General features: G+C 40.2%; 2 protein-coding genes across 8 annotated transcripts in view; both read left to right on the forward strand.

Moving 5' to 3' along the window:
• The window catches only part of LOC131354259 (hyccin 2-like), a 74,916-nt gene extending 64,877 nt beyond the window's left edge, over positions 1-10,039 (forward strand). For all 5 annotated transcript variants that reach the window (XM_058391686.1, XM_058391682.1, XM_058391684.1 and 2 more), the window contains one exon: positions 3,833-10,039. In XM_058391686.1, the coding sequence (XP_058247669.1) occupies positions 3,833-4,377 (545 nt within the window). In that variant the 3' untranslated portion in view covers positions 4,378-10,039. The remainder of the gene's footprint in view (positions 1-3,832) is intronic.
• Positions 10,040-16,164: 6,125 nt separating this feature from the next.
• Positions 16,165-23,595, forward strand: part of spegb (striated muscle enriched protein kinase b) — a 91,350-nt gene continuing 83,919 nt past the window's right edge. For 2 of the 3 annotated variants that reach the window (XM_058391730.1, XM_058391724.1), the window contains exon 1: positions 16,165-17,339. In XM_058391730.1, coding sequence (XP_058247713.1) covers positions 16,916-17,339 — 424 coding nt within the window. In that variant the 5' untranslated portion in view covers positions 16,165-16,915. The remainder of the gene's footprint in view (positions 17,340-23,595) is intronic. The other variant, XM_058391720.1, reaches the window with a different exon arrangement.

Here is a 23,595-nt window from a genome sequence, read left to right on the forward strand (position 1 = left end):
AAGAACCGTTATTAACTTGTGATGCTCTTCCTTGCCGTTGGTTGAAGTCACATGGACCCCTCTAGCCTCTCCTGGGATGTAAACATTAATATCCACTCAGTCATAGCTCTATAGACATTGTATTTGTAGCTGTGTTTTTGTTGAAAAACAGCTGTTAAAACATCAGGAATGCTAAAACATTACCCTGGCTGAATCTTAGCGGTAGTAGAGTCTAAAATTGCAGGCAGTGAAACTTGCAGTCTTTGATTCATTTTCAGCTTGTAGTAAGGTAGACTTTTAGTCTCTTAGGGTTTATTTTAAGATTAACTGGTCACTAGTGGAGATTTATGGGGATAAACTCTGAAGTTTAAATTGGTTTAAACTGGATTAATGCTGCACTCTCTGAGAGGAGAATCATTGGTTTTGAGAGCTGTTAGTGAGGAAGAGCTGTCCCGCCTCATCTCCAAGCATGTGCATGCAGGGGCAAATGGAAACAGCAGATAAACCTGCAGAGGACTGAACCCTGTGAAATGGAAATGCCAGCTGTTTAGCCTCCTTGTCCACCAGCTGTGAGCCAAATGCACACTAGTTTGGCTGAGAAATACATTAGAATGAGTTTTGAGGTATCTTTTTAATTTTTCTTTTAAAATTAGAAATAAGACACATTTAGCACTATTTCAAGGTCAGGTTTTCCTCACATCTAGTTTCTTCAGTTGAAGCAGATTTTCACACAACACACTGATGGATTTGATCTAAAATGGATTTTGCACAAAGTCCATACAGCTTGAATCAGACTTTCATTAAAGCAAAAAAACGGGAGGGGGGTGTATTAAGAAATTCATATTAAGAAAGATTTCAAAAATTCTACCTTTCATGCAAAACATTGATCCAGTGATCCAATTTGTATTGAAAAAATGTTCACTAGAGCTCTCAGTTTTTTGGACGCCTGTTAGGAGGGTCAAGTGTTTTTAATGTTTAATTCTTTAACAAATGACATCATGTCCTTTTTATCCATTTATGTTTGCTTTTAAAGTTATAGAACCTGTGCGAGACCGCCTAAGTTCAAGTTATCCTTTGCATCCAAAGGAGTCGCTCCCTCACCAGCCTTTTCTATCCCTAGAAGTTAATGAGATACAAAAGCGCAAAACCCCTCTGTTTTAAAGACATTTACTAAACTTCGTCTGACAAATAAAACTCACACAGAGTACACCACCATGTGTATGAGCTGTTACCATAGCAACAATAAGGTATTACAACGAGCGCATGAATGTAATCCTGTGCTGTTTATACAAAAATAATACACAACTTCTGATTAATCAGATTTGCGAATTCAACCCCAACCCCCTGTGATGTAAGTAAAGAGGAAAAGCCGTTCTGTTAAAAATAATCAGTCCTATAACAGTACACCTGAAGTGTTTTATTCTTATTATAGGAAATATACCATTATTTTCATTACATGATTAGATTTCCTTTTTTTTTTTTTTTTTTAGTTGCACCAAAACAATTGAATTCCGGTCATCACTTGCAATATCAAGTCGAGTCAGCGTTATTTCTATGGCACATTTAAATAACAGCAAGTGTGAACCAAAGTGCTGCTCGGTAAAATCAAGACAGAATAAAGTCATTAAAAACACGATTAAAAGGGGAAAAAAATATTAAATAAGGCAAAGGATAGACCGGCAAAACATAAAGATCATCAGTAATTAGACCGAAACAAACAGAGAGCTGGATAGTGCAGACATTTCAAGGTCTCAAATATCTGAGAATATGTTTTAAAAATTGGATTTAAAAATAATCTATTTTGGTGGATGATTTTTTTTACACAATGGCAAAATATTTCACAGTCTCGAAGCAGCCTCTGTGAGCGTGGAAATGTTTAAAGCAGATGATTACAAGATCTTAACATTCTCGAATGGAAAAAGGAGAAGTGCAGTACCATGTAAAGCTTTACAGGCATTAACATCTATAATAAAACCTTAAATCCATTTCTGTATTGAACAGGAAGCCAGGGGAAGGAGGACAGGGCAGGGAGATGCTTTTCTTTATCCTTGTATCTTCAATATGAAGAGAGTCCATTGTTGTGGTAAAGTTAATACGACCAAAATAAAAATGCAGATTGTCATAAAGTTTGCTGAGGAAATGTAATTACTAAGTGGATAAACTTGGAGATTTCTTTCACCAACATCTCACAATTTCACAGAAAACCTGACCATGTCAGCAGTTACATGTTTAGAATCTGTTTATCTGGAGCGTCTGTGGAAATTAGTGCCATAGAAAATAAGGAACATATTCAAGCGAGCTGGAAAATGAATAACAAAAACATACAGATCAGACCAATCAGAATCGAGCAGCATCGCGGTGTATATCGGTGTTGTTCTTGTGCACACACACTATGCTGAGCTTCTAGTTCCCACTCCGGTCAGTCTCTGTGTAATGCGCTGACGTCCCGAGTCCTGAGCGATCGATTCGGCTGCCGTTCAGCTGGACGCTGTGTCTCTGTGTGAGCTGCCAGACTGAACAGGAGAGCGTGCATGCTGCTGGCTTCGACGTCTGCATGTTTTCTTTCTTTCCTTATGCTCCCTGTTGAGCTCCTGTGATGAACAAACACATGTCTTCTGCTCGAAACTTCATGCATGTATATTTGTTTTTAATCTCTGTTGAATGTCTCGCTCCTCACCATGTCTGTTCTTTTCTCCTGTCGTCGTCATGTCCTAGCTGTCTGGATGTCCATCATCCAGTACATGTTATCTTATAAATGTTTATGATTTTATTAAGCAAATTCTTTTCATTCACAAGAGGTCGTCAGGTTCCTCAGGCGAAGCAGATATTCAGCTGAACTGATTTTGCCCAAAACTCTGCAGTCGGAGAAGATGAGTGCAAAACAATTACGCGTGTCCGAACACTCATTTATCTCTGGAGTTTGTGCGGAATACACTCCAGCGTCCTTGCATCCTGTATGATTAAAAATGCCAAGGTTAAGCCCAGTGCAGTGGCTGAGGTTGCAGTAGGACTTCAGATTGAATAGTTGATGGAAAAGCATGAATATTCTCCTCCTGCACTGATGGCCATTTTTTTTAAACTCTATTCCAATCTCATTTAGCTCCAAGCATCAGCACACTCTTCGTTTACTGAGAGCCTGAGTGTTTTCTTCACTCACTCAGATAAACCCAGAGATTGTGATTAAACTGAAAGGGTTTTGTAGGTAAGCTGTTTCTATGGCTGATTTAGGCCAGTGACTCGTATGAAATATGACTAATAATGAAGAGGAAGTCGCCTGTAGTTTATTTGCAATTCTGAAATCCTGCTGATTTCTCAAGAACAGTTTCACCTCAGATGCATTGATGAGTATAGCTCTGTATTACAGCTTCTTACTGGTGCTCTTCATATTCAGTGTGTGAGGTGGTCCTTCCTTCCTTCCTTTAGTCTTTCCTAAATCCTTTGTTCTTTCTTCTTCTTGATAATTTCTTTTCTTTTCTCTCCTTAATTCCTTGTTTATTCATTCATTCATCCATCCATCCATCCATCCATCCATCCATTCATTCCTAAACTCCTTCCTTCCTTCCTTCATCCTATGCTTTGTTCTTTCATTCCTTTCTTCCCTAATATATTTCCTCCTTCCTTCCATTCCTCCCATGACTACAGAATACTTTGCATTCTTCCTTCATTCATTCTTTCCTTTTTTCCTTCCTGAATATATTGCTGCCTTCCCTTCCTTCTTTACTAGCTTTCCTTCCTCTCTCTCTCTCTCTCTCTCTCTCTCTCTCTCTCTCTCTCTCTATCTCTATTGACATTGTTCTTATCTCCTCTCTCTAATTCTCAATTCCCCTCCCCTCTCTCTCTCTCTCTCTCTCAGATGCTGATGGCATGAGCGGAGGTGAAGAGTCCATCAACCTGAACGACCCCGACGAAGGGTTTTCCTCCGGCGCATCCAACAGCAGCCAGCCGAGCACAGGCAGACCCGCGGGGAGCGGAGGTGGACGAGCCAGCACGCAAAAGAGCTCCAAGAAGAGCAGCTCAAGTCGCACACACCGGGAAAAAGAGAGGGATATCTCTGCCGAGAAGCATAAAGAGCCGCAGCACTCACAGAGAGCTCAGTCTCCTCCACCCGCCATCATGCTGGACACCATCGAACTGATGCCCATGGAGAAGACGCAGACCCTGAGCCGGACCTGCAGCATGAACGCCGGCGTGAGCGGAGAGCCAGAGGAAGGAGGGACCGACGGAGGACTTTGCGCCGGTGGAGGACCTGGAGGAGCGCATCGCCTTTCCAGCCTCAGTCTGAAAGAGGAACATCTGGTGCGGCCTGACGGAGGGAAAGACCTGCTGTCTCCCGGAGCTCCTCTTACCAAGCAGTCTCGCTCGCCCAGCTTCAACATGCAGATCATATCGCAGGTGTAGCTCACAAACCTGCATCACAGTCATCTCTTCTGCTTCCTGTTTTTCTCCGTCCACGTTTTTTTTTTAAATCAGTACCCTGATCATCAGGGTGGGTCTCTCTTTCTCTCTCTATCTCTCTCTCTCTCTCTCTCTCTCTCTCTCTCTCTATCTGTGGGTTTTCCACTCATTTTATGCAAATCTGATTTGGCCCAAATGAAACGGCAGCAAAATTTGGTTTATTTCAAATGGGTTAGAAACATTGTATAAAAAAATATATATGCAGATTATATAAAATTAACAATGATGGAAATTTGTGAACCATTTTGTCAAATATTTGGACAGAAACATAGCTTTCTTCTCTGTCTCTATCTCTCTCTCTTTCTATTTTCCTCAGACCAAAACAAGCATTCCACTTTTAACTGACCAAGACATTGTGATGTTTTGGTTTCGGCTGTACCGCCTGATCTACGCTGGTCACGTCTCAGACGCATCTCTAACGTAGAGTTGTGGTGAACACACTGCCTCATGAACGCTCAAGAGAAACAATACAGGAGAGCGAAGTCATTTTGAAAAAGAAGCTAAACATTAAACCCCAATGTTTTCGGGGTAAATACAGGCCAGTCCCCAATATTAAAGCTATTACCTGTGTTTCAAGTTCAGCATTGAGTGTTTGAACCACTTTTGAGGCAGTCGAGATGCAGGGCGAGTTATTCTGGCTCTAACCAGTAGAGATCAGGCAGATTATAATTATTTATTGTTCTGGGACTTCAGAGATTAGTCTATATTTTTAAAAAAAAAAGTAAGCAATAAATCTTAGGTTGTTCATCTGACACAAAGCAATCACTGCAGTGTCTCAGTATGCATTCCTGCTGAACTCCTGGGTCCTGTGCAATTTCGATCAAGGTCTTATTATTATTATTATTAAAAATAAAACTTAATATTTTGTTCTTTAAATCTCTACGTTCCGTCTCAAAGACGGATTTATAATTTGTAAACGTTTTCAATTTCGAACAAAGTCATATTTCGTCTTTACCATTTTTTTTCTGCGACCTTGCCTTGATTTTGCTTTAAAAAAATCAGCAGTCTATTACTATAGAGTTTGAACTGTATGATTTGAGGGTGTTTTTTTTGTTTTTGTTTGTTTGTTTGTTTTTTAATCAGCCTGTTTAATTCGAACGACAGTGTATTTCGTTGACTTCTAGTCGTTTTAGAGCTGTCTACCAGAGGCCAAGATGTTTAAGAATGTCGTGGGTTTGTATCTGATGATCTGAACCCAAGCAAGAGAATTGTACAAATGTGTGGAGGAAAGAAAATGCTGCTGAGTTGAACGATATTTCACGTGTATGCTGAGAGAGCCCTGGTGCTTTCTGGACCGGCGCTGAGTGGGCGAACATTTCTCACGACTTTCCTCTTCAACAGATTTGTGAAGAAGCGTGATTCTGATGTGCTGGTGTCAAACACACATGGTTAAAGCTGTAATATCCTGTATTATCCTCAGAAGTCCTTTTGTGTGTGTGTGTGTGTGTGTGTGTGTGTGGGTCTTGTGTTCGTGTCAGGCAATCAAACAGGGATCCTCGATTCATTAGTTCTACCTCGTCTTCTTTCCATCAGCCGTTCAAACACTGGACCCTCGCGCTGTCTGGCTGCGTGCTGAAAAATCCCTGAAAATGATTGATTGATGGAAGATTTGTGGCTGAATGTTTAGTCATGGTTCTTCTGTCCAACATCGTTTCCGTCAAGGATCTTTGTAATTCCTTCCTATTCGTGTGATCTCTCTTGATGGTGCATTAACCCAGAAACTCCATCTAGTGGTCGAACCTGGTGACATTTTATTCTTGCAGGATAATCATAAGCATGTAGGTGTCAGTCAGTCCTCTGTATGTGTGGGTGGGTGTGTATGTATGTGTGTAGGTGGATGTGTGTGTGTTTTACCCTGTTAGCCCATCTGCATACACGTCATGCTTTCGCTGTCTGATTTTACATTCATTCACCGAGCAGGATTTCAGTTCAGTAATGGCCGTCACTGCACATTTGGTTAATGTGAATGTTGGCTTTCATCCATCGTGCTCTTTAGTGTACACTGAGCCGGTGAGTAGACGTGTGCATCGGGACTGGAAACTCCAAGATCCAATTAAATTTAGTCTAAAAACAAGAGATGCAAGTTGAAGTTGCAAGAAATGATGGAATTAGTGAAAATGTCTATACTAGGCAAAAGCAGGAGATTGGGAACAGATTGGGTTGATGAAACATTCTGGGGTCTCTCCATGAGAGTGGGCAGAATTAATCAAACTTTCTTCATGGGTGAATAGGAATGGTCAAGCTTGGCATTCTGTGAGTGCAGGAGGGATTACTGTGGGACATGACAGGATTGGTCAGACTTTTCACAGGAATGTTTTCAGTGGGGGAAGGTGGGATTGATCAAACTTGTTGGGAGCAGATGAGATGAATCAGGCTCTCTGCAGATTTCAGGAGCAGGCAGGGTTGGCCAAACTTTCCGCAGGCACAGGCAGGATTCGTCAGGATTTCTTCAAGAGTAGGTGGAATTGGTCAGAATTTCTGCAAGAGAAGGCAGGATTGGTCAGAATTTCTTCAGGAGCAGGTGGGATTAGTCGGACTTTCTTCGAGAGCAGGCGGGATTGGCCAAACCTTTTGCAGGCATAGGCAGGATTGTGCAGAATGTATTCAGGGGCAAGCGTGATTGGTCAGACTTTCTGCAGGAGCAGGCAGGATTGGTCAGATTTGGTCAGACTTTCTTCGGGAGCAGGCAGAATTGGCAAAACATTTTGCAGGCACAAGTGGGATTGGTCAGACTTTCTTTAGGAGGAGATAGGATTGGCCAAACGTTTTGCATGCACAGGGGGGATTGGTCTGACTTTCTTCAGGAGCAGATGGAATTGGCCAAAGGTTTTGCAGGCGCAGGTCAAACTTTTTGTGGAAACAGGAAGATTAGTCAAAGGTTCTGTGGGAGCATGCCGATTAATCAGACTTTCTCGGGAGCCAGTGGGATTAGTCAAATGTTCTGAGGAATTGCTCAGAATTCCTTTGGGAGTGTGATTTTAAAACCAGCCCCTCTGCACACTTCTACCACCGAGTCCTCATTATTGTAACTCACGTCTTATCTGATGTGCCAACAGCCTCCTGAGAGCGACTGTTTCAATTTGTGTGGTTTTGTTTTGTTTTGTTTTTTTTGGTTCAATAGCAGTCTTAATCAGTTGAATGTAAATTAGAGAAGGTGTGTTGTATTTGGATAAAAGTATCACAGTGTCTTCTACATCTGTAATGTCGCCCATGCTGAGAATGATATTTTTTTTTTTCTGTGAAGCTGTTGAGTGTACATACCTTACTGTGGTATGTATGTGGTGCACATCTACAGATGTCCGATATTCCTGTAGGTTTGGTTTCTCTTTTGTGAGTCAGAGGAAAGCACAACCTGTTGCATCAGTCTGCTGTAACCTTTAGATTTATGGTTAGAGTTAAGGTAGAGTGGTTAGTGTGTGTGTGTGTGTGTGTTTCGGGCAGAGTTTCTGGACAAACCGTGGAGATGATATCTTACTCTACAGTCCTGAATTAATTAACTCTACGGTGAAAGTGTGTTAGGATGAGATTCGCTGTAACGTCTTCACCTCCTGTCTGTGACGTGGAGGACCTGCTGGTCTGTGCATTTGCTGTACAGTTTGTTCTTCACCTCCCTGTACTGTACATTTGTCTCTGCGCTTACCCATTTCTCCTCATGAAGGCTTCCTTCTAGTTGGAACACTAGAACACAATTTGAGACCACTTTGAGAAACCTTGCTCGTCCCTGAGAGCCGTACCCTCACGAACACCTCCTTTCTAGCTATTATTTTTCTTTCTCTTGAAAGGTTAAGGTGTGTGACCTTAAGGAGCACTACTGTACCTTTTTAGATGCACACTCCTCAAGCTGTAGATGAAGATATACTGTGCATATGAAAGGTGCAAAGATGTGCTTCTACAGTCTAGTACTTGTGTGGACACTAGCGGTCAGCTTTTTTTTTTTTTTCTCTTCTCAAATGTTTAGCCATAAACGAAATGTACACGTTGTACCTTTACCCCCCCATATGTACTCCATCAGCCTGGGCTTGGCGTTTGTACATACTTGACTTAAAAGACTTTGGAGGAAGCGGTAGCTCCATGGTCAAGGCTTTGGGCTGCTGAATGAATGAACGAAGGATGTGAGTAATGAACAAGCTCTCACAGTTGCATCCTTGAGATGCAAGACTTTTAACAATTAAAAGCTCAGATGGATCCTGTCTCAACTGTAAGTCAGCTAATGAGCAAAGATCTGGTTCTGTAGTAACGTTATACATACACTCAACTTCACGGAGGGAAATATACAAATGAGTTAGGTCTTAAATTCGCTTGTAACCTACAGTGAAACGTTAGGCCAAACCCCCTCCACCCTATCTGTGCCTGATGTTCGGAGCGATTTTAAACTTTCCTGAGGGGGTAGTAAAGGAGATTTCGGCTTCAATTTGTCCATTTTTAGTTACAGTTAACGTATATAATCATTTATGTTTTTGTTTTATTTTTTTGCACAATGCTTTCTTCAGTCTCAGTAATTCCAACTGGGACATTGTGTAAATTTTCATTTTTGGTGAAGCACTTCATTGGTTATTCCGTGGACATGTACCATCAGTGTCCCTTCTCCTGTTTTGACTCAGACCAAAGAGAGGTGTGTTTAATCCGCCCTCTCTGTCTCTTGATGATTGGATTGCATGTGATGAGTGTAAGCCTTCATTTCATACAATGCACTTTATCCAGTCTTTGCTGTTGTCGGTGGCTGACAATAAATGTATATTTGTGTGGGTGTGTTTGGGTGTGTGTGTGTGTGGATATGTTTGTGAGAAAACGTGTGCATGTGGAACAGACCAGAAGTGAATGCCAACTCCTACTACAGACTACTCAGCTACTATTACAGAGGAACGTACGCCGTTCCTCACAATCCAAATACTCTGTACAGGAAAAGATCTCTGTTCGGTGTTCTTCAGGTGTTCTTCCTTCTTCTCTATACCCAACAGTGGGTCATTTCCACTGTTTTTATTTTTTATTTCAGATGGATTCTATGCAATTTGAGGGTTGTTGTTTTTTTGTTTTTGGATCAAATCTCTGGGTAGCTGGTAGGTTTGAGCTGGAATGCATGTGTGAGTTCCTCCTCAGGTGTTTTAGTGAGGAACTGCATCAGAGTTGCTGCTGTTATAAGCGAATGAGCTCCTGGTTTAGATCAGGTATAGGGTAAGAGGTAATACGTGTGTGTGCGCGAGAATGTGTGTGCATGTGTGTGTGTTTGTGGGGAAAAATAAATCTATGAATAAAAGTTACTAAGTCAGTTGGACCTTGTTGAGCTTGCAGGTTTCTTTAACGTGAGCCGTGCACGTGATCTTCAGGAGCCCTGAAACCGAGGCACGGTGTTCAGATTTGTCTTAAGGAATGAGTGATTACGCTGTACTAAAGGATTTCAACCGAAAGATGTAAAGGAGAGCTGTAACAAAGCAATTTCCGAAGTGAAATACTGTACCATTGATGTAAATGGAAAGATTATTTTAAATCCCTGTAAATAAAACTGTACAAAAAAAAAAGATTGAAAGTGAGAAGATGTTAATATCAGTCTGCGATGCAGGAAAATATGGATCTGTATATTGGTGAATAAATCTTGTGCTGTAACAGATTTCTGTCTCTCGACTTTTTGTCTTTAATATGTATAGACTTCTGTGTGACTCCAAGGTCAGGTTTTATTATTATTATTATTATTATTTTATTTTTTTTTTTTTTTATTATTATTATATCTATTCTGCCCTGTATTTCTATCGCTTAAACTAAAGCATAAGAAAATACATGACTTTAACACTTGCAATATAATTATCTAATTTTATCTTTTTTTTTTTTATTTTGTGCTCAGGTTTATATTTTCCAGACTGGAAACCAATCCAAGACCAAGGCTTGTCTGAGATTATTATTTTACATTACATTACATTACATTATACATTATAGTGCACCATTACATCATTGCACATCTGCACATTCTTCAAATCTAGAAATCTCTATAAATCTAAATTCTTTATGTTCGATTAAACATAGGCAGAAAGTGTAGGATGTGAGAAATCTGACTGACAGGAATGTAAGCAGTTACTCTACCCACCCACTAGTCTTTTCGAGCTGCAGCGTTCTCCTACTCAGCCTTTAGGGTGCTTAAATTTGGCTTTTATTTTGAAATGCCAGTGAAGATTGTTGCTGTTTCACGAAGGGAAGTCCCTGGCCAGGAAATCATACACTATTATATAATTACTAAGATGTACAGAACTTGTACAGTACTTCCATGGGTCCTTTGCCCCAGAATAAACAATTCACCATCAATTCAGTTATTCCAGCCATTAACATAGCTCAGTAAAACCTGAAATGATCAAGCTGAAGGTAGTGGCCTATGGATAGGGGTATAAATTAAATAATGGAGTCCTGGCTATATAATAAATACTAGTAGAGTAGAAGATAAAGTAAGTCTGTATGCATAAACTAATATATCACCTACAAAACTGGCTGCAGATAGATAGATAGATAGACAGACAGACAGACAGACAGAGAGATTATTGCTGTATTTTATCCCTTAGTGGAAAAACTGAATTTCTTTCTTATTTATTTATTTTATTTATTTATTTTGTTAATTTTATTTAATTAATTAGCTTTCCATTCAGTTACCATCCACAATACTATTTTCATTTAAACACTGATCACTTTAATTGGTAGGCTAGAGTAAAACCATTATCAGGCTAGTCACGGTCCATGGGCTGTATGTTTGCTGTATGTGTGCTAATAGAGTGCTAGAGATCCTGCTAATTGTGCTATAAAGATTTTAATGAGCGTCATTATTGGAAAGGCAGTAAGAAGATCCGCTTTCCTACATATTGAGTACATTTACTTCTTCTATAACACTTGGATTTTTTTTCCCTCCACTTAAAATTCTGAATTTAAGCTGAAAGTTTTATTTCTCTCTGCTCCATTAGAGCATATCCAGGATCTGAGGATGTGTGGGTTTGGAGAGTAGCAGCCTTGTCTGCTTAAAAATAGCCCAATTATATGAGGCTCAGGTCCAATCTGGCAGCACTGCTCTGAAGTCATCAACTGAGAATTTTATCATACTGCATGTTGTGTACTTTTTTGCCTGATGTCATGAGTGAGGCATAAAGGTGTGGTGTGGAGCTCAGTCCAGCAGAGGGCAGCATCCTGACATGTCGCACCGACTGCAGCAGCACCTTGGCAGAGAGGCTTCCTGAGCATCCTAAGATGTAAGTGCAATTAATTTCCTTCATCAACATCGTTTCTTCTATTCGTCTCCTGTTCCGTGTGGAGCAACATGCCCATGTTCTTAATTCCTCATTTTTGACGTGTAGGTATTCTGTGTGGTCGTTTGATGTCGGACCTTTCTCCCCCTGTTATGAACTGATGTGTATTGTGAAGTCTTGTAGTTTCTCTCCTCTTCTCCACCCACTCTCTCTCCCTCTCTCTCTCTCTTTTTCTGTCTCTCTCTCTCAGGCCTCAAAACCATTCTCATATCTTTCATTCTTGGCCTGAGAATAATACTGTTTCTATGACAACAGTCCCTACTGCATCCCAGCTTTGGTATCAGAGAAAGCGAGGGGGTGGGGGACTCAGAGATGGCATGACATTTGGATTGCAACGGATCCATATCAGTCCTTTCAGTGAATCCTACTTCGTTATGAGCGTACAATTTCAGAAACCCTCTCCAAAAATTGCATGGCTGGTCTAAATGTTTCGTAACTTGCCTGTTCACTTCAACTTTAAATTTCTGTATATCTATGTACAGTCAGTTAATACTTTATTAAGAAAACCTGTACATCTACCCATTCATGCAATTATCTAATCAGCCAATCCTGTGGCAGCAGTGCAATGCATGAAATCATGCAGATATGAGTCAGCAGCTTCAGGGAATGTTTACATCAACCATAGGTATGGGGGACAATGTGATCTTAGTGATTTTATCTGTGGGTGGCATGATTACTATTGCTAGACAGGCTGGTTTAAGTATTTCTATAACTGCTAATCTCCAGGGAATTTCATATGGATCTCTAGAGTTTGCTCAGGATAGTGCAAAGGAAAATATATTGTTTATGAGAGAGGTCAATGGAGAAGGGTTCTAAGCTGACAGAAAGGCTACAGTAACTCAGATAATCACTCTGTACAATCATGGTAAGCAGAAAAGCATCTCAGAATGGACAACATATCAAAACTTGAGGTTGATGGCTAACAAAAGCAGAAAACCACATCAGGGTTCAGCCAAGAACTGACATCTGAGGGAATAGATCAACCAAAACTAGACAGTTTGGTCGGCTGAATCTTGATTTCTGCAGATGCACAAAGATGGTAGGGTCAGAATTTGGCATCAACAGTGTGGACCCATAGACGAAGCTGCCTTGTGTCAATAGCCCAGGCTGGTGGAGGTGGTGTGATGGTGTGGGGAATGTTTTCTTGCAACACTTTGGGCTTGTTAGCACGAATCAATTATCTCTTGAATGTCATAGCTTATGTGAGTATTGTTGCTGACCATGTGCATCCCTTCATGGCCACAATTTACCATCTTCGAAATGGCTACTTCCAGCATGATAATGCACCATGTCACAAAGCAAAGGTGGCCACTAACTGGTTTCATGAACATGACATAAGTTGTTCTTCAGTGGTCTTCGTAGTTACTGGATCTGAATCCAGTAGATCAGGTTTGTGGTGTGGTGGACCGAGAGATTCACAGCATGAATGTCCACCTGAAAAATCGGCAGGAATTTCAGGGATACAATCATGTCAACATGGACCACACTCTCAAAGGAATGTTCTTGAGGAATCCATGCCACATTGAACTGGGAGCAAAGGGAGGCTATAGCGAGTAGCGACGTCACTTGAAAGGAGGATACTTAAAACTTATTCTTATTCACCCATAATGTTGCCACACTACCAGATTTTAATGTCTTGATGAGAAATTTTGTTGCAGACATCTGGCTTAAATATGTTTTAAAAGTTTATATGCTAGAAATGTCCATTTAGAAAGATGAGTATATGTAAAAATATGCTAATCACCCTTTTATGATAGAATTTGTAATTTTAAATAGTGACAAAATGTAAAAGCTTGGGGAAAACCTTCAACACATTAGTGTGACTGATCATTTTAGCAAAGAAGCAATGACAGGTTTTCTACTGTAAAGCCTTGATTTGCCAAAATATAAATGCACTGAAACATTATTATATTATTGCTGAACAGAACTATCTTAATATGATGTATTTTGATGCATTGCATGTGGTTAAAAAAATCTCTAAACCTGTGTAGAAATCGATGAGATCAACGTCACTTAATATCTACATCACTCAATGAGGTTGCTTTATTACCACATAGGTTATGGATGTTTATGAGGATATAGTTCACAAGGCAGGAACATAACTAGCTTTGAGGACACTGAGGTCCAGACCATGACCACCCAATCAATATTGTTGATCAGTTGTCATCTGTTATCAGAGCAGCTGAGGAGAACACTTAAAGCTTATATATATTTATATATATAATAATGCCACACTACCAGACTTCAATGTAAGAAATTTCGTTGCAGACCTCTGACTTAAAAATGTGTTAAATGTTTATATAATAAAGTAGGTCACATTTCTGCAATGTGGACCTCCTCTAAATTTTTGATCCTGGTTACAGCTCTGGTCAGGAATACGCTCTGGCTGGGACACCATTGCATCACATGGCAGCATGCACAAATTCTCAATCTCACTTAGGGACAATTTATTTTTAGATTAGCCAGTTCACTTGCAGCCATGTTTTTGTGTGGTAGGAGGAAACCAGAGAACCAAGAGGGAACAGATACCACGTATTTGACACCATAAATCTTAAACTGAAAACTTTTGTCAGGCTTTGAAGGTTCTGCACCAACTCCATCTTTGTGCTTTACTTCAGAACCACACACATACACCAGCTTTGGATTTCAACCCATGTATAATCTCCTTCCTTGTCTGAGCTCAGAAAATGTTTGTAAGGCAGGTTCTCGGTGCTTCAGTGTAATGGCCCCATCCATGTCACTATTCTTTTTACTTCTAAAGACTTTCCTGAGTTCGAATCCTGGGTTCGACCAGGCAGGGGCCTTTCTGTATGGAGTTTGCATGTTTCTTCCTGTGCCTGTGTGGATGAACTCCTGTTTCCTCCCACAGTCCAAATGATGGCCTGGTGACCTGTCCAGGGTGTACCCCTGCCTTTTACCCAATGTGTGCTGGGATAGGCTCCAGCAGACCCCCATGACCCCGATTAGGAATAAAGTGGGTATAGACGATGGATGGATGGATGGATAGTTGATCCCTCTAACGAGGTCCTGAAGGACTTCGCAAAGATTTTTTTTTTTTTTTTTTTTTTTTTTTACCATTTTCTATCACTAAATTCAGCAAAGTCTTTTGGAAGAAGCTGATGCATGGACAGTGTTTTAATGATCATTTAGTGTGCTAAATGATATGGACAACTAAACTCTTAAAGTCTTGTGGATTTGCAGGACTGGAACCTGCTGTAGCCTTTAATCTCTAGTCTTTCACATTGTGCATTTTTACAGATTCTCCAATTACTTTGTACTATTGTATGTTTTTGCAAATTGCTCTGAATATAAAGCCCAAATAGCTGGACACATGGATAAGTGTAGTAGATGTAGAATCCTCGGATTAAGCATGGAAAAGTTCCATGTCCCAGAGAAGCAATTTACATTTCGGAAGATAAGTATATGTAAAAATATGTTAATCACTCTTTGTGGTAGAATTTGTCATTTTAAATAGTGACAAAATGTAAAAGCCTGGGGAAAAACCTTCAAGTCACATGAGCCCTAGGACTCGCAAAGATGCAGAAGTTATTTCACATTAGTGTGACTGATCGTTTTAGCAAAGACGTAATGACAGGTTGACTTTTTTCTGCTTACAGCCCTGACTTGCTAAAACATAAATGCACTGAAACATGTTATTATATTATTGGTGAACAGAACTGTCTTTATATGATGTATTTTGATGCATTGTATGTGGTTAAAAGTCTCTAAACCTCTGGTTCTCTGAGGATGTAGCTCAAGTGTTTACTCAGAATGTGAGAGGTAGTAGGATTAATGCCTGCATTTTCTGCCGTGGTTGTTCAGCATTTAAGGTTATGAGCTAGAGATCAGGAGATTGACTTCAAATCCCACCACTGCTGGGACTGTTTGAGCAAAGCCTTTATCCCTCAGCTGCTCACTTGTGTGTTTAAACTTGCATCCAGAGCCAGAGTCCAGCAGATGGCAGTCTGTGTTATGCAAGAGCAGATTTGTATTCAGTAATTCTGAGCCATTTTGTTCCCTTAGGTCCATCCTGTCATGATGCCTTGGACTGACTTTTGTTATCTTAAGCATCACTGCTGCATATAAAAAAGCAAGTTATTTTGTCTTTCTAAACAACAATATCGGTGTGAAAAGTATACATTTCTATTCCACTACATGAATTTAAATTGGAATAGATTATGAACCAAGAATCCCCGGGGGGAATGTATACAAAAGATCCTCATCTTTAAGACAGTTTGCTAGTAAAACAATGGGCTTTGACTCGAGGAGCTATGTTTGATATGAATCAGAGCACTTTCTTACCCCCCTCCCACTTTTAGGCACTGTCTCACTCTCTGGAGATTGCGATTGGCCACTAGTACCAAAGGACAGCCCAGGGGCAAAAGAAGTTAGGCTGAAGTGTCTGGACTGTCTAAAAATTGTGACCTATCAGAGTGCAGCTGTCAGAGGGAAACTTAGTGGGGCTGCTTTGTCACATCAGCATGGGGCCTTACTGCTGAGAGAGGGAGCTCTGAAAAAGAGAGCCTAACTCCTGGGGCAAAGGAGGGGATATAGTGGGCTGTGGACTTGACAGAACTAACTGCCTTTACGCTGGAAACCGAGAAAATCACCAGAAGGCCGCTCCAAAGAACTAAGCAACAGCCTCCATCGATATGGCTGAAAGGGAGTCCAAACTTCCAAAAGAGTATTCTGGAAACTGCTGAAGCAACGTGATCCTGTGGGACTTGTCTAAAAATAACCGCCATCAGGAATACATGGACTTGCTCTGGCTGTCTAACTGGCCAAAGATTAAACTTTTTTCTCTAATTGGACTTGTTTAAGGATGCGCAAAACATATTCCCACAGTTGTGTTTGCGATCTGAAGGTAATTCCTGAATGAGTGACTAACCTTCACTTGCCAGAGAGCTTCCTAGAAAATGTTTCTATGTTTAAGTTTAGTTTCATATGCTGCTCAAGGCTCTTTGAATATCTAAGGAGATATTTTGAATCTCAGAGTTGCTGTCAACAAGCTGGCATTGGCAAAGCCTTAATTGGACTTCCACTGACTTCCTCCTGGAAGGCATTTTCAAGTTATGAAATGGACGAGTGAAACAACATCTAGTGATTTCGATAGTCTAGTTTCAGAGTATAGCCAAACTGTTAATTCAGTAAAAGTAATCCTGTAGTTTATTTCCAGTAAAGAAAGTTTGATACCTCTCTGCTGAATCATGCGAAAAGCCGAGGTGCAGATGACCCTGAAAAAGGGTGCAGAAGATGGATCAGGAGGAATTGCACCTCCAAGCCCACGGATACCCTCCAAACGGGCTAGAGTCAACCCTGACCAGATGGTGCCTGACCCAAGCTCCATCTATCCCACGCCAACTCCACCTGTTTTCATCCGAAAAATGAGGAATGCTGCCGTAGGTACTGGCTGTGACATCCGTCTGAAAGTAGCTGTGGCAGGAGATCCACAGCCCTCTCTCTACTGGTACCACAATGATGACCTCCTCAGCATGGATAACCAGGAGTATGGAGGACTGTGGATACGTGACTGCAAGCCTACTGATGCAGGCCTCTACACCTGTATTGCTAGCAACTACCTGGGGGAGGCCAGGAGCAGCGCCGTCCTTGCCGTCTTGGACCTGGGAGAAGGTAACCAGAGATAAATGACAAGCCTTACCCTACCAATCTAATTAGTTATTACAGGTGTATCCTGTATCACACTACCCGGCATTGTGTCTCCCTGGTTTTGTTGGTCATTTCAAAGGTGTAATTAATTTCCCCTCCCTAAGTTCCTTTTCTTAATCCAATTTTATTACAGAACCCTATAAACTTGTATGGATTTTCCCTGCAGGAGTTCACTCTACTGCGGAATGAGGCTGGTGCTGTTTAATTGTCGCATATTGCGCTGGGAAAAGGGAAAGGGAAAGGTTCACTACAATTAGGTGCAAATTAGATTAGCCTTAATGGGCAACTAGGCCTCTCACATGTGTCTTTCACAAAATGGTGGATCATCAAACAAGTGCAGTAAAATGGAGCTGCCAGTATCCTCGGTTTCTATTCGCCATGAGCCCGAGAGCAGTTATCTTCTTTGGGGGTGGATTGGTGATGGTGTGGGGCAGGGAGAGTGACGGTGGCAGCTGGGGAGGTGACTCAAACTGCTCCCTGTCCCAAAGTGGAGCTGCGAAATTACACTATGTTACATATTCGAGAGTAGCGCACTATGTATTTGAAAGCTGAAATAATCAGATGCATGATGCTGAAAAAGCCTGATGCATATTTATTACTGGTTTAACATGTAAATCAATAGACAAGGCTGCAGGGACTGTGAAGCAGAGCTGGAATGCAGGTTAACTGTTTCCTAAGGAAATACAGCAGCATTGCCATTAAAGGCCATTGTGTTGTATAGTTTGAAAATTCATTAGGTTCTACTGATTATTTGCTATTTTTTATGTGATCCGGTGTATAGTGTTTGGACTGAATTGTCTCTGTGCCTGTTGCTTGTCCTTGTTGGAGAGCTGTACCTTTGGCTGTTCCACTCCTCGCTGGCAGAGTTACTATATCACTGTTACTCTTATCTTCACTGTCAAGCTGTCAGAAGAACAGCCATGATTAACAGGTTGCTCCAGGGCCCGGTCTATCAGTTCCAGTCCTAGGCGAGAACACGTCCGTGACTTGCCTTTGATTTTGCTCTGGTAAAACATTCACTTTTAAATGAGCTACTTTAAAAGGTTTGATCAAACTGTCTTACAAATGAGGAAAAACAAGGGCTCAGTTTGACGGGAAACATGTAGGGGTGTCTTGTTAAGGAAATAATAACAAAGTGTATCCTCTTTGTATAGCTGCCAACCCAGGTTTCCTCTGAATTTTTCTCATACGATATTTCTAGTATTAATAACAAAAAAAAAAAGGCAAGATCTTTTAAACAAACCAATGTTAAAGCTACAGGATGTAAGAACTAAATGTGTCTCTTTCCGGTACATGAATGCTATTGTAAGCTACATACAGAAGAACATTTTTTAATGTAGGTCGTGATGCAATTTTCTCCCACCTCTTAGATTAAGCTGACATCTGTGAGTACACACTTTCAGTTATAATTCAATGTACGCCATCTAATATACACTAATGACACTAATGCTATAGTGGTGTAGTACAGTAGTATACAGTTTGCTCTGTCATTTGCTCAATATTACAGAAGTTCTTTGGAGGAAAAAAATAACTTTATTCTGCCCATTCATCATCACTGGCACAATTATATTGGACCAGATAAAGGAGCAAACCTTCTCAACAAAAGCATGTTTTCCTTAACTACTGTCAGCTGGGCTGGGTATTTCGTACTGTGACTGCCTGATCAAGGAGCAGTGTCTATGCCTCTGTGACGCTGTGCTGTAGCTGCTCATGCAGTTTCATAAACAGTACAAAGATTTTTGAGACCTATCATTAGTTAGCTTAGTAAAAGGTAAATCCTGATTGAAGGAGTAAATGTTTTCCGCTGTAATCTCACAGCCCCATGCAGAACACGGGATAAATGAAAGAGCTTTTCCCCAAATATGTGTGTCTCTGGGAAAAACAACTAGCAAAAAAAAAATAGCGTAGATAATGAAACTATTACGCTGGGCCATTCCCTGTATGTGTTCTTTCAAAAGTTTGTTATCTAATCTGTGTTTTTATTATCTAATCTATATACTTTGCTGTCCAGTCTGTGAAAAATGTTTGGCATGAACCAGATAGTGGTAGCATACTAGCTAAAATGCTCACCAGAGGATAAAAAGAGAGATCACGCAGAAGCTAAGGTTCTAAATGTTATTCAATATACAAAGAAACTCCTCACTGTCTCCTGTGAGTCGGTCGGCAGCTATCAAAAGTGCTCTAGCTAAATAATTGTAAAACTGGGTTAAACCTATGTGTCAATCACTAGCTTTCCAGTTTGAAAATAAATCAAGACTTTGATAGTAACTGTAACCCTGACCCCCCCCCATGCCACCCTCTCCTGATTGGCTGTATCTCCTGCCAATCTTTATGTAGTCAAAGTTCTTTCATGCCTAAATTCGGCACACTGGCATTTGATGTATCTGTGGCGGTTGTCTGGCAAATTAACATATCTATACTGCTAGCATTGTAAGCTCAAGCTCTGTTGTGTTTCATCAATATGGTGACTGATATTGCAGACAACAAATAACAGTCCTTCCCCTGTAGCCTGCATTTAAACAAGATTATATCATTTGCTCACCGCTAAGTGCTTCAAACAAAACTAACTCTAAAGTTATTTTTTTCAGTCCAGTAACTATATCTTGCTCTGAAAATCCTTTTGTGTTTCAGTTTTTTTAAGTGTTTAACAGTGTATTATATTGCAACCACCAACATGCTGAAGGTCAGAAAAGTGTACAGAAGATATTAGATGCTCTGTATGCCATGGGGGGGTGGAGCAGCTGAAACTGAGACTGTGAATCTTCGGGGTTTAAATCATTTAAACCTACCGTCTTTGACTACTGGGTAGAAAATAATTCTAATATGTCAAGAAGCAATGTATAACATCTAAATTACAGACTTCTGATAACTATCCTAGAAGATACATCCAGTTCTGCATTACATTGCATTGCACTATAGTTTTCTATGGATCAAAGGAAGCTCAATTATGTGACTGGACTCCTGAGTTACAGATGGCCAGCAGGGATTGTTTGAGAGCCTCGTCTGCGGTGTGAGGGTTTGTGCTAAAAGCCAGGGCTGCTTGCGTCAGTACTCACCAGCCTCAACATCACACACCTGTTCTGTCAATCACAGATCTAGCCCCTCTCTTTCTCTCTTTCTCTCTCTCTCTCTTTCTCTCAGTCTATATATTTGTGGCTTTCTTTTTTTCCTCAGGCCTTTATTTCATCATTTTCCTTCATATTCCCTGTCTCATTGTCTCTCGATTTTTTCAGATTCTGTCTAAACGTATGAAAATCACATCACTCTTTCTTGCTCCATTTCCCCACCATCTCTGACCCTTCAACAGGTTATTTCTGTCCCTGGAATGTGCCAGGTCTCACATTTTCGTGATGTTAATAGGCCACTGACTCTCCAGTTGCACAGAAAGACATCACACCTATATATAGTACCTTGGCGTAGGGGTCTAACAAGACCTTCTCCATGTATGCCCAGTCTAAATGAATAGGTGAATAGTGGAGGGATCTGTGTGCGCTTCCTGATTAAACCGTTCTGTCAATACATGTGTGCTGGCATGCTTGGGAATAGAGCTGTCTGAGCAGCTTGGCAGATTGAAACTGTCATATAAAGTAGATGTATACTGACACTGGCTGGGAATTTCTCCATGTGGTGATGGTTCGGAAATAACCATCGTGGCTTTTTAAAAATAAAGATATCCAGACATGAATGGTTATTTTGTTAAACTTCTGAAATTGCTGTGCTTTAAATGCGATGGTTGTGGCACTTTACATGAACCCTGCACCACAGGACTGATGTAACCATGTCATACACACCCCATGGCAGCCAGTTTTCCAGTCTTACAGTGTTACAGTGTCATGTTACTGTTACTGGTAACTGGCATGATAACTTTTTTTAATGTTTGATGTATTCACAGCTTATTCATTTTTCACGTTTGCTAGCTTATGTAACATATTACTCTAGTTGGCATAGTGCATGTCATAACTGTGAGAAGTATAGACTTAGCAACAAAATGTATACCACGCTATAACGGAATGAATAACTATTTATGAGAAATGAGATATAATCGTATGATATGTCAGAGCCTTTATGTTTTTCTGACATTTGCTAACTGGAGCAGAAATCAGCATGTTGTAAAAGATTCATGTCATTAAGCATGAAGTGATGAATGGTCATGAGATTAGATGGGAGGCTAAAAATGAATATTAATATAGAAAGATCAGGATTGAGCACTGCATTATATCATGAAGTAAGTCTTATAATAAGGATGATGTCTATCGCACACACTTAAAGACAAATAGACGGCTATATTCATGATTTTCTTTCTGTGTGTGTGTATAAAATTGACAATGTGTCTTAGACTAAGGACAATATGTGTTTTGGGGGCATTTTTTTTGGGGGGGGGGATACTAATCCACCTTGCTCATGTTCATTACTCTTGCAACTTTATTTCACCTGCACCTTCTGAGTCACAGCTGATGATGTGTTATGGAGGTGTCAGAAAGTAGGCAGAAAAAGAATTCAGCTTGTTTCACTCTGTGCAGTCTGACACAACTGTCACTGATGATCTGAATGAATCTACAGTCTGGGCTACAAAGAAATCAGCCCGAGTGTCACTTCTTCATACCATTCTATCTATAAACTGTGTGTATTTCTTCAGTCGTTGGTGCTGTTGCGCTTGATTCCCACTTAATCTGCCTTAAGATTGAAATTTAACAGTAAATAAATGATGTGGATGCTTTAAATAAAGCCAAATAATGATGTCTTTATACCTATAAAACAGCCCAGTTTAGACCTCTGTAGGCCATTTCTATCAGACATAGACAGAGATATAGTATCTCCCTCCATATTTCACAGGGCTGCTCTATATCTACAGGATCTTCAAGGAATAAAAATGTATTCTTGTCGTTTATTAGATGTTAGCTGTAGAAAAGACATGATTTATAATCACGCTCTCTGCTGTCACCCAGATGTCGATGGGTTCCTTTTTGAGTCTTTTTGGTTCTTCTCAAGGTTTCATCCTCATATCTTCTCAGGGAGTTTTTCCAACCACACCATTGCCTCCGACTTGCAGTTTAGGGATAAATATAAATCGAATTTGTGTTCTGCTTTGAGACAATGTCCATAGTTCAATTCAACTTATTTGTATAGCACTTTTAACAATGGACATTGTCTCAAATCAGCCTTACAGAAGTATAGAGACATAGAAAAAAATGATATTAAAGTGTATAGTAAAGTTACTATTTATTCCTAACATTTATCTCTAATGAGTAAGCCTCAGGCGAAGGTGGCAAGGAAAAACTCCCTGAGATGTTATGAGGAAGAAACTTTGAGAGGAACCAGACTAACCTTATCCTCATTTGGGTGACACTGGACAGTAAATAATGTAAATGTAAATAATGTCGTTTCTACAACAGCAACCACAAGCTCTTGAGGAATGAATAGGTCAGTGTAGTTAAAAGTGCTATACAAATAAAATTGAATTGAATTCTAATTTCAACCAGTCAGATTGAAATAGTTTGCATTAAAGCAGGACAATGCTGGAGATGGGTGAATTTCTGCTTGGTAATTTTTTTTTACCTCAGTTTAAAATTCACTGTTTTGTATTAGCTCTAAGAGGATATTATGAGAAAATGTGTCTTCTGGGGAAAAGAAATATTTCGAAGCATTAGCAATAAACATGACAGTTTGTGTTCTTACAGCATGGCTTACTAACTTGTCTGCACTTTGTCCTATTGTCAGGGGTGTTTTTCCACCATAGCCATTTCTGTCCTATGTTTGTTATTTCTGTTTGATGTCATGATATCATCTTGGCTCGCAGCTCCCTCAAAGGAGGGAACTTCTTTGTAAGGATACAAACAAGTGTGTGCTCAGTATGCGTTGCTTTAGAATAACTTGGCTGGTTCATATTAGTTTTTTTTTTCCATCCGTGCATATTTCTTTATATGTCTTTAGCTTGGCTTCTCTCACTTCAACCCATTACATTTGGGATAATGTTTATAAGACTACCAGCAGATGGTGATTCTATACAGCCTGTGGACTAAAATTGACCTTGGAAAAGTTTCTAATTCGGTCCCTCAAGTGAATTTAAATTCCATGTTCTAAATTATAATCTATTTTGTGACCTGGAACCACGTCCCTTTCCGGGAGAACAAATTTAAGGGTTTGCAACTTTCACATTTTTATTTGAATTCATTTTGCAAACTATATTCTTTACCCTGCGTAGCTTTTTGCATTTATAATG

This window comes from Hemibagrus wyckioides, linkage group LG06 (assembly GCF_019097595.1).
Source record: "Hemibagrus wyckioides isolate EC202008001 linkage group LG06, SWU_Hwy_1.0, whole genome shotgun sequence".
In the NCBI taxonomy this organism is placed as follows: Eukaryota; Metazoa; Chordata; class Actinopteri; order Siluriformes; family Bagridae; genus Hemibagrus; species Hemibagrus wyckioides.